At 33.6% G+C, this 11,910-nt stretch overlaps 1 protein-coding gene across 4 annotated transcripts; it reads left to right on the top strand.

The window, feature by feature from the left end:
* Positions 1 to 3,072: 3,072 nt before the first annotated feature.
* On the top strand, positions 3,073 to 11,910 carry LOC108479394 (protein LATE ELONGATED HYPOCOTYL-like). Of its 4 annotated transcripts, XM_053023485.1 has the most exons (10): positions 3,370 to 3,827; positions 4,113 to 4,207; positions 4,398 to 4,589; positions 4,716 to 4,827; positions 5,008 to 5,069; positions 9,363 to 9,584; positions 9,674 to 9,862; positions 9,947 to 10,597; positions 10,733 to 11,122; positions 11,220 to 11,910. In XM_053023485.1, exons 3-10 carry the CDS (start codon positions 4,551 to 4,553, stop codon positions 11,634 to 11,636), a joined length of 2,082 nt encoding a protein of 693 aa, XP_052879445.1. In that variant the 5' UTR covers positions 3,370 to 3,827; positions 4,113 to 4,207; positions 4,398 to 4,550; the 3' UTR covers positions 11,637 to 11,910. The 4 variants fall into 4 exon arrangements, with proteins under 4 accessions (XP_052879444.1, XP_052879445.1, XP_017637446.1 ...); XM_053023484.1 differs by having other exon boundaries at positions 3,073 to 3,827; positions 9,947 to 11,122; XM_017781957.2 differs by having other exon boundaries at positions 3,426 to 3,827; positions 9,674 to 11,122.

Below are 11,910 nucleotides of genomic sequence, written 5' to 3'. Positions count from 1 at the left end.
ATTATATTGTTTTGTCTTTAAATGTTCGGATTATAGAAATACCACTGAGTTTTACTCAGTGTACGATTTTGTTTTCTGTGCGCAGGTTAGGTACTTAACTTTTGATCACTGATTCAACATCCAACAACAATCCCGAACTCAAGTGTGGTGATGTCTATCTTTTGTGTCGGCATGTACTTAGGGGTCAAAATAATAGTTATTTTGTGGTTTGATTGTAAATGAGGTTTTAAGTTTAATAATGGTTTGGTATATACATATGAATATGTGTTTGTGTTTGAAGTTATATTATGGCATGTTAAATTGATGTTTAAGTGTTCATAAACCAAGCAAAATGGATTAAATTATGTATGTTTATAATTTGGACTTGAATAATGCTTTGATGATATGTTTGGATGATATAAATATGGTACCAATGAAAGTACATTGGTTAGGTACGATGATTGGTTTGACATGATTTGAATGTGTTTGTTTGTGTTTTGAACTGGTTAAACGAATGATTTTTGAATTACTTAGTGTCCAAGCTTGCAGGAAATGGTAAACTTGTTGTTTAATGTACATTCTGAGTCTACACGGCTAGACACATGGGCGTGTGAGTTGGCCGTGTAAGACGCATGACTAGCACACAGGCGTGCGAGACCATTTCGAAAGGGTACATGACCTGACAAACGGGCGTGTGGCTTAGCCATGTGACCCAAGCCAGAGAGTTACACGGGTATAGACACGGTTGTGTGTCCCTATTTCGAATGCCCACACGGTCTAAGATACGGGCGTGTTTGTAGATTTTTAAAATATATATTATTTATAAAAATATTATTTTAATAAATAAATTTCATGTTGGAAAAGAGAAAAACAGTATTCATTTACTTGTAATTGTGTATGTATTTTTATAATATTTTATGTACTTTTATTAAAAATGAATGCTTAAAAGTATATATTTTTATTTTTAAATTTTTTAATTTTAATTTTGAATTTTAAGAATTAAAATTAAATTGATAGAATATGTAAAATTGAGAGTTAAATTTGTTGATGTTTCTAGAATTAAGACCAAATTGATAAAATTTATAAATATTTAAGAGTTATATGAAGAAATGACCAAAATATTAAAATTCAAAAATTAGTATCAAATAAAAATTTTAAACTTCAAACTCTTTAAAATAGATTTGTTTTCTTGATAAGAACTCTTCAAATAGATTTCTAAAGATCATATATATATATATATATATATATAATACCAGATATTTTTAAATAGAACATGTGACGGTATTTCTTTAGAATTTATATATATAGTTAATTTTAATCTCAATTTTTTATTTTTTGACTTAATATTTAAAACTACTTATAATCTCATTTCAATTTATGAATAAAAGTACGTCCTCCTGCGTTAGCAATAATGTCTATACTAATCGAGCTAAAACTTCATCAACTATTTACTTGCCCTTTCTAAAATATTTTATATAATTTATATATTAAAAAATAAAATTTCAAAGAATTTAAATTTTTTAAATTTTTATATTTTCAAATTATATATTTTAGATTTTCTATGCATATCACATCATTAAATGACAGGTGTATGAAAATACAGTGTGCTATCACCATCTAGATGTATTACCTTTTATCTTATTGCTATTAATAGTTTATACTAAAATGAAAGGCAAGTACTATAAGTGGAAATAAAAATTTTAACTACCCCAATGACAAAACTAATATACTTCAAAAGGCAAATTAAATTAAAAAAACATTTAGTTCATTAGCTAAGAGTTTTTATCTTTATATCTAATAGTAAGAATTGAATGCTTTTCGTATCGTGAAAATTGTCTACTAGTGTACGTATGTGGAAGTGTATTGTGAAAAAATACATACTAACCTATAAATATTATTTGGTTTAAAAATTTTATTTGAAAATACTATTTTTAACCATGAAAAACTTATCAAATTAAGTGTGTATGGGTCATGTTAGATCATGTTTATGTATGATATTTATATATTTTAATATTTACTTAATCATGACAAGACTTGAAATATAAACTTAAAATTTTGTTTAAACTTACTTATATTTATGAAAAGCTAATCTAACCCCATTCTTAGACATGCGATATTATTTTTAAAAAATATTTTAATGTAATATTTTAGATTTTTATTAAATTTTAAGGGATGATATAATTTTTAGCCCTTAAACTTGGCAACTAGGTTCACTTTGATACCTATATTTTTTTTTGTTCACTTTAGTTCTTGAACTTGTTAACTAGATCCATTTTGATCCCTAAACTTGGATTTTGTCAAAATTTGATGAAGTGACCAGTATTACTGGAACAAGACTAGATCGGACAAACCAAGAACTGATCAATATAATAGTTTGACCAAAGGGGTTGGATCAATTGACTCGAAAACTGCTCGAAATTGGTAAAAAAATAAAAACAAAAACAAAGTCGACAATGAAATAAGTTGAATCGGTTTGATAAAATTTTATTTTTTATTATAAAATTTTAATTATTGTTGATTTGACGCTCAAATTAGTTGAAAAATGTGACACAATTTCATAGTTTCACATCATCAAATTTTTATATTTTTTCAAGTTCAAAATCAAAAGAAAATACATATACCAAAGTAAATTTTGTTGTCAAGTTCAGAAGCCAAAAATTATATTATCTCAAATTTTAAATATAAACATTGCTATGTGTCCAATTTCTTTTATATATTTATTTTTAAAATATTTTATTATACCTTATATGATACTTATCATCACTCCAACATTAATGGTGGAGTTTAAAACTCCGGTCTATCAAATATTTTCTTATTTTTGATTAAAAGTAATCTTAAAAATTACTATGTGTCTTTATTATAAATATTTATTTATTTTATTATATAATTGTCAAACTCTAATTTTATTTTTGAAATCAAAAATTCGATAACAATATACTAAATATTTTCTCTTATTATATATTTAATTTTATCTTATATATTAAAAATATATATAGACTCAACTTTAGCCTTATAAAACCCAAATCTAAATTTTGATTATCATACTTTTATTCTTATAGCTTGAACCGAACCCAAGCTGCTATTCTTATCACGTGAGGAACGAAAAAGATAAAAAGAAAGAACGAAAAACGGAGCAATGCATAGGAATGTCCCTAGATTTGATGCAATCTTAAAATCATCACCGTAGATCCTGGCTAATATGGTCGCAAACCCGGTGGCTTTTGACTCTGCAGCAGCCCCTGAACCGCCACGTACCGACCACCTGTGCCACGAATCGCCAAAACGTTGACGTCGGGCACCACGTGGCAAAGCTAGAGTCAATTTTACGGATTTAACCCCAAAGAGCATAGCAACTTGTGGCTGAAATTCGAAGACGAAGGTAGGAAATAGGAGCTATTGGCCAAAGGGCAAAAAGAAAAACTAAAAAATTAAGGGAAAAAGCGCAAGCGTGGGCTTTAGTTGAATCAGCCACTAAATTACTGCCGCTTGGCAACATCTAATGCATCTCTATGTTCTGTACATACCGTTCACTCTTTTCCAGCCTCAAATTAAACTCCCCCATTTTTTTTTTATTTTCAAAAAATTTCCAGAAAAATAAATCCACATGAAATTATAGTGGCTGAGATTTCTCGTAGTATTTTTTGTGTTTTAATTCTCACAAAAAAAAGAGCTTGTTTTCACTTCGTTTGCTTTGCTTTCTTCAAGTTCTGTTTTTCCAATTTCTGTATATTCCGATCTTTTTTTCATTGCCGGAAACTATGAACTTTCCGACTGTTTTCCGGTGAACTAATTTTTTCATGCGTGATCGTCGTTTCCAGTGTTCTCATCCTCCATGGCTATTTCTCAAGGTATTTACAGTTTACACTTCATTTCTAGGGCTTTGTTTACTCTCCGTTTGGTTGCTTAAAATGATCGTTTTCGCTCTGCTCAGCTGAGTTTTAAAAAATTATGTTGTTTATTCGAAGTTGAGTAGAGAGACAAAAAGGAAAGCGTTTGAATTCTTTTGTTTTTTTTTTTCTTGGTAACCAAACAGAAGGTAAAGAATTATTGTTATTGGTTGTTACTAATACGAGAAAGTAGGAGTGTGTTATTGATTACTAATTAACACTTTTTTTTTGGTCATTTCTCGAAAGGTATTGGCGTCTACGGGTTCGTTTTGGCGAGGATTCTGAATAAAGGAATTTTGTTTTAAGTTCATTGGAAGAAGCCGTCTCTTCTCTCTGTTACGGTGGATACTTAAATTTTTTATTTCTATTTTAATTCTCTGGAGATTTAGCTTTCACCTGAAGTTTACTATATGATTAATTAAAATAGTAAAAATTTATTAAATGATGAGGCAGTAATATTTGTTGGAGTAGTAATAGAAAACAGAGACGGATCTCTATCGATTGTTGTCGTTGGCTTTTTTGTTTTTGCAGTAGTAAATAGCAGTCATCAGGTTTTGTGGAGTTCAAAAACGGCTCTACTATTTGTAGTATTGAATGTCCAAAGAAATGAAAGGAGGTTTGTGTTTTACCCGTTGCTCGTTAGAGAGGATTTGAAGCAGCGGTAGCGCTGCCCGGGTCCTGTCAATGGACACATACTCTTCTGGGGAAGAACTCGTTCTTAAGGTATTAATTATCGAAATAAATTGAGTATTTTTATTTTTTGCTTGTAAGTTATGCTTGTTGGACTTGTAAAAAATGGAGGTTTTGTTGTTATTATTTGGACAATTGAACTTTTATGTTGAATGATAGACTAGGAAGCCTTATACTATTACCAAACAACGTGAAAGATGGACTGAGGAGGAGCATAATAGGTTCCTAGAGGCTTTGAAGCTCTATGGACGAGCTTGGCAACGCATTGAAGGTGTTTACTTGCTTTTCCCTCTCAGTAATATTTCAATTGCTGCTGTCATTTTAGAACTATTGTTATTGTGGGCTAAGATTTGTTGGATATGTCTGTTAGGACTGAAAAATTAGATGCTTTTGTTATTTATTGTCATAATTGGAGATTTTTTCCCTTTTTCTTTTACGTGGTGATTTTCAGAACACATAGGAACGAAGACTGCTGTGCAGATCAGGAGTCATGCTCAAAAATTCTTTTCAAAGGTCATTTGGTTCCTTCTTGTCTATGCTTATGCTTATGTTCAATGGTTTTTTCTGCTGCTTATATCATGTCTTTTCTTGAAATATATAAGATATCGATTCATCAACTGCACTATCTTGAACGGTTGGGAAATCTTACTGATTATTCTCTACTTCAGTTTTCCCCCCTGTATAAGCAATTTTGTTGATTTAAAACAACAAAGAGAATATAGGAGGTTTCCTTGGCATATTCAACTAATAGATTGAGGAGAAAGAGTTAATGGCTAATATATGAAGAGATTACATAGTTTTGTTCGTCAAAAACATCAGTTGCATATCAATGATAGTTTTCTTCGTCAAAAACATCTGTTGCATATAAATGATTAAAATTATAATCATGTGAAGAAGCACACTGGAGTTTATTTATTATATAGGCAGGCACCAACTTGAGTTAGATGAGACTCCGAGCTACTAAATACTAATTTTTGTAAATCATATTTAGGGCGATAGCCTTTATCATCTCTACAAATTTGGTTTTGGAGATGTCAGCTATATGAATTTTATTTATTTGGAATCTTTATGAGATTGGCTATGCAAATAGGTTTATCACCCAAGGAGTCTGATCTGTCTGAAAAAAAAGGGGTGTGTTTCATTTTTCAAGTTGTTATAAATGGTTCTTTTCTTTCTAATAGGCATTTCACCAGCTTTTGTGCACAAGGCATCCACTTGTCTGATCACTTTTGAACTTGCTGATGCAAATTTGTACTTAATCTACTACAGCGGAGGAAATTTAGTATATTTTGTTACTTGGCACATACGGGTCATGCAGGCACATATAGTCTGAATTTGCATAGAGAGTGAATATAGACCATTATGAAGTAATAAGAAGTTAATTCTTTTTTGGGAATGGTAGTAAGAAGTGAATTTGGGCTAGGCCTAACTACCATGTTCTTCGTTGTTATATTATATGCCAAGATGTTGGCTCTGCTTCAAATTGAATTCTTTAGCATCAATGGGTGGTATGCCAGTCATTTGCAATTAGGATTACCTATTAGTGTATCCTTCATGTTTAGGGTATCTCAAGGTTGCTAATAGTTCAATGCATCAGCATCCATGGTTTAAAATGAATCTGAACCTATAGTAAATTTGATAGTTGTCTTCAATTTTAGGATCGTTTTCTGTTAAAACCTTTATAGTGGCAAGTTTCACATCTAGTCTTCAATTTCAGGTTCATTTTTATTAAAGCTTTTATAAGGGCATGTATCACATTCTTTCAAGACAATATCTAAAGGGCTTTTGTCTTCTTCTCCTTCTTCTTCCCCCCCCCCCCTTTTTTTTCTTTTGCTTTTTATTTCCTTCTTTCCATTGTCTCCTTTATGTGGTGGAAGTTCAAAATTTAGTTTAAGGCTGTTTTTATATCGAGCCTAGCTGAAGGTCTTGATTTACTTCTAGAAAAAGGACTTTTTCCCCTTTGTGAGTCAAGATGTGTTTGATGATGTTGATCTCATATGCCAAATGATCTTCTAACATCAGAGTGGAATATGTTGATTAGTAGTTAGTGCTAGGAGGGATTCCACAAGTCTTATGATGAAGGATATAATTTTTTGAATTCTAGAGTGAGTTAATGCGTTCAGATTACTGGTGAGAAATCTCTTTAAACATTAGCAATATTACCGAGTTTGAACCAGAGAGACTTGTTAGATCTATAATATGAATTTTATTTTTCTTTCTTCCATTTTTGGGAATTGGGAGAGTTTGAAATACAGGATAGGCTACTCATTTAAGGTTAAGGATCATGCATCTATATAGATTAATCATTTATGACACAGAACTTATTTCCTTTCTTGGTAACGAGGAACATAGAATGCTGATCTGCATATTTTTCTTTTCATCTGAAATGTGAGTCATAACTGGAAACTATATTATACCTACTAGGTGAATAGTGGGATCATTCTTCCCATAATACCTTAAGTTTTTCAGCCAAGCTTAGGAGGGGCATGTTTGTTAGATGTGCCTTGTAGCTAATTGTGGTGCTAGACTTGAGGCATGCATCCCATACGTAGTGAATTTGGTATGCATCTTCAATAAAAGGAATCACTCATAAAATTTTCGGGTAAACTACACCAAAGGACATTAAACTATTGGTAAGTTTACGTTTTGGTCACTCAACTTTAAAAAGTTATAAAATGGTCATTGAACTATTCAAAACTTTTCATTTAAGTCACTGGGCTGTTAAAATTGCTACTGTATGGTCCTCTCTATTTGCACCGCTTGCATTAAGCGAAACTCTCATTCCCCTTTTCTTCTACAATTCAGTTTTTCTTTCATAAAATAACTTTAAACGTCATGAATCCACGAACCAAAATTCAAACAGCTTTCTTCTTTGATCTCCAACAGTGACCGTCAAATCAACTTGGATTTAAGGTATGTTCTTTTACTCATCAATGGGTACTAATCCACCGTATTGATAGTCGAATTGTTGGTTAGAGCTTGCTAAACGGCCTTTTTTAAAAAAAAAAAACTTAACAGCCCAGGGAGTTAAATAAAAACTTTCGAATAATTCAATGACTTAAATGAAAACTTTCGAATAGTCTAAGGACCATTTTTTAACTTTTTGATATTCAGTGACCAAAGCGTAAATTTACTAATAATTTAATGAATGTGGTATGCATCCTCAGTAAAAGGTATCACTCATAAAATTGTATTGGATTCTTCTCTTTGGCTTTGCTTGGTAGAGCTAAGAGAAAATTGGAAAGATGAAAAATTGGAAGACTAGAAAGATAGAAAATAGTATCTTTTTTCTTTCCATTGGGGTGCTTGGTAAGATGGAAAAATTAAAAGAAAAAAAGTACTTTTCTTTCCATTGAGTTGAAAAATGAGATGAAAGAAAATGAAACTTTTGAAAAATGCAAAATTTTGAATTTAAATGAGATGAAAGAAATTGGAACTTTTGAAAATTGCGTAATTTTGAATTTGCTTTTGTCTCTCGTTTCCCCCCTCTTATCATTCCAATTTGGAATGATTTGTTTTTGTGCATTAGGATGAAAAATGGTACCTCTCTTGTTTTCTTTTCTCTCTCTCTTTCCTTTCTTATCGAGCATACTCAATTTCATTTTCTTTCCAATTTTCCACTCCTCCCTCTCATTTTTTCACTTAACCAAGCACGTCTATAAAGACTTATTTCTTGCAGGTATTGGCAGTCACCTGCCAATCATGTTAAAGTTAGGTATATGGTAATGCATTGCAATTTTTTTCCTTTCAAATTTCTGATTCCACAAACAAATGCACACATTCTGTTGTTAGTAGTTTCGAACATTTTTATCTCAATTAGCTCATAATTGATGAATTTTATCAGGAGGGTAAGCAAATGAAGATCGTTCAAGATTATTATGGTTAAAGCTTTGTGAAATACTTTCTTCAGTATGAAGTTCTAACCATTAATGATATCAATTTTACATGACAAAGAACATCATGGATAGTTTGGTTCACATTATATGGGATAAGTTGGCAATTTGAAGGATTAAACTTTTTTATGCAGAACTTAGACTCTGATTCTTAAGAAGCCACTGGTAATTTTCTTTCCATCTGAATGGAGTAATCCTCTCTCCCTCTATATATACAATTTTAAGTGTTCTTCTAGTAAAGTGGGGGTTGGTTTAACCAAGCAGAACTGCCGGCTTGGCTAAACCAGCCTCCTTTTTTTATTTAGTCAGTCTTGGTGTATGTATATGGTCAACTATGGCCTGGGTGTATGCTACAGTCAAATGTTAAGATAGCGTACTATTCTTGAGGGGACATGTGATAGACTTAAAGGAATAAAAAAAGTTTATTTTTGATGATTCTTTAAAAGTGCTTTAGAGGATTCCCCTTTTGGTATAAGCTTACCTGATTTGAAGGACACAATTGCGATGTACTTTCTGGAAGCTGGGTAAAACAAATGTTGTACAAATTTGGCTGATGGATTCTAATTATTTGGTGGGAAGCAGATAAATCTAATAAAATGTTATAAAATAAGGCATATTAATTGACAATGGAGTATAAAATTTTGTACAATCTCCTGTGTGAGATATTATCATGATAAACATCCATATTAAGGAGATGTTAGAGCAATTATATGCATGGGCTTCTTGTTCCCTGATGATGTTTGGTATTATTCCTGTTAGATATTATCATGTTGCATTGAATTATGCTATTCCTATAGTATATTTTAGTGTCACACAGTTAATTTTAGAAATTTGATTCTTCATTGGCAGCTTCTGTAATCTCCTTTTCTATATTTTCATTTGATTGATGCTACTGACGGTATTCCATTCTCAGTTGGAGAAGGAGGCACTTGCTAAAGGTGTACCAATAGGTCAAGCTCTTGACATAGAGATTCCACCTCCACGCCCTAAAAGAAAACCAAACAATCCTTATCCTCGAAAAACCGGTGCTTCTACCACAGTACAGGATGGAGCTAAGGATGGAAAATCTGAAACACCGATATCTTCTTCACATTGCAAGCAAGTGTTGGACTTGGAGAAAGAACCACTTCCAGAGGTTTCTTTCTCTTACTCAACTACTTCATTCTCACCTTTAGATATGTTCCTTTTTTTACCTAAGCTTTTCAAATATATCTTTTATGTCAGAGACCTAATGGAGATGAAAAGTCTACAAATCTGAAAGAAAATCAAGATGAGAGTTGCTCTGGGGTTTTTACCCTTCTCTGCGAAGCAAATTGCCCCTCTGCTTCTTCCATGAATAAGAATTTTATACCAGCGTCAGCAGCACTCAAAAGCTCTTGCACATTTAGGGAGTTTGTACCTTCTCCAAAAGAGGTAGTAAATCATGACAAACATGTATTCTATGTCACTCTTGAACTTAAAGAAATTTATAAAGCTTATATACTTAATGTCCAACAGAAAATTCATGATAATGGTACAAGTAAGGCCTCAAACCTGGAGTATTCCTGCACCTCATATGATAAACCAGCTCAAGGCCAAAGAAAAGATGATTTGGATGGTGCTTTATGTGCAGATGAAATGCAAGCCGCTCAAAATTATCCTAGACATGTTTCTGTGCATGTCCTAGATGGAAGCCTGAGAACATGTGCTCAAAATCCTTCCCTGGATATGTCATTTCAGGATTCTGTATTTTGCCCTATGGGTGATGTTCATGGACCTAACCTGTCCGCAAATCTAGCTGCATCTGCAACTACTGAACATCAGAATAATGCTCCGAGATCAACTCAGCAGGCACTGCCACCTTTTCATACTCCCTTTATGCATCTTCGCCCAAATCAAGAGGACTATCGATCATTTCTACATGTCTCCTCCACTTTTTCCAGTCTCATTGTATCTACTTTGTTACAGAATCCAGCTGCCCATGCTGCAGCAAGCTTTGCAGCAAGATTTTGGCCTTATGAGAATATTGAAAGCTCTGGCGATTCTCCTGCAGGCGGCTTAGGAGGTTTCCCATCTAGACAAATGAACTCTGCTCCAAGTATGGCTGCAATCGCTGCTGCAACTGTAGCAGCTGCCACTGCATGGTGGGCCGCCCATGGACTGTTTCCTGTATGTGCTCCTCTGCATACAGGCTTTACCTGTTTTCCTGCATCCACTGCTGCAGTTCCACCAATGGAGAATGGTCAACCTCCAGCTGCCAAGACAGAACAAAAGGGTAAAACTGATCAAGCTCTATCTCTGCAGGTTGAGCAACTAGACCCTGAGAACTCTGAAGCTTTGCAAGGTCAGCATTCATCATCTAAATCACCTACTTCATCATCGTCGGACTGTGAAGAGAGAGGAGATGCAAAAGTGAATACTGGAGTGAAAGCTACCGATGATGAGACGGCTGCTGAAGTAATTGAGCCTCAGGATGCAAATAAAACAAAGAACAAAAAACAAGTTGACCGGTCCTCATGTGGCTCCAACACTCCTTCAAGCAGTGAGGTAGAGACAGATGCGTTAGAAAAACATGAAAAAGACAAGGAAGATTCAAAAGGAGCTGACCCCAATCATCCACAAGTTGAATGTAACCGTCGTAGTAGTAGAAGCAATAGCAACCTGAGTGATTCTTGGAAGGAGGTATCTGAAGAGGTGAGTCGATATGTCAATTTTCCCATATAGCTCAACTTTAATTATTATTCTAATTGTTTTGTACCATTGCCACTGTATGGCTTCACTACTTATTCAGGGGCGGCTAGCTTTTCAAGCCCTCTTCTCCCGGGAGGTACTCCCACAAAGCTTTTCTCCTCCACATGACGGCAAGAGCAAGGGGCAGCAAAAGGAAAATATAGGTGAAGACAAGCAAAATCCAGCTGAGGAAGACGAAGAAATATCAACTTTAGATCTCAACAGCAAGACATGGGGTTCTTGTTCTGATCATCAAGAAACTGTGAAAAATGCATTATCAAGAGACAAGAACAGTACAGAAGAGGGCCTGCTGACTATTGGATTAGGACATTCAAAACTAAAAGCTGGCCGAACTGGATTTAAACCTTACAAAAGGTGTTCTGTGGAAGCCAAAGAAAACAGAGTGATGAACACTGGCAGTCAAGGTGAAGAGAAATGTCCCAAGAGGGTACGCTTGGAAGGGGAACCTTCAACTTGACTTTTACACAATTGCATACAATTAACAAAGGCAAAGTTTGTTTGTTGAATGCAATCTCTAATGTTCTTCCCCCATATCTTATTTCCTTTTCATATGTTGATCTTAAAAGACTTTTATTCGATTGCAGCTCACGAGACTTTTCGTGTAGGTGGTGTTGTGTACTATCTAATATCTACATCGACTTATTCGCTTTCCTGGACTTTTTTATGCTTGCTACTGCAGTTAAAAAACTCCCTCTGAGATAGAAGCATTTAAAGGAAGTATTGAATCTGAA

The sequence above is a fragment of the Gossypium arboreum genome, chromosome 12, assembly GCF_025698485.1.
Source record: "Gossypium arboreum isolate Shixiya-1 chromosome 12, ASM2569848v2, whole genome shotgun sequence".
In the NCBI taxonomy this organism is placed as follows: domain Eukaryota; kingdom Viridiplantae; phylum Streptophyta; class Magnoliopsida; order Malvales; family Malvaceae; genus Gossypium; species Gossypium arboreum.
The sequence above is the reverse complement of the archived record's forward strand: the minus strand, read 5'-3'. Positions and strand labels throughout refer to the sequence as shown.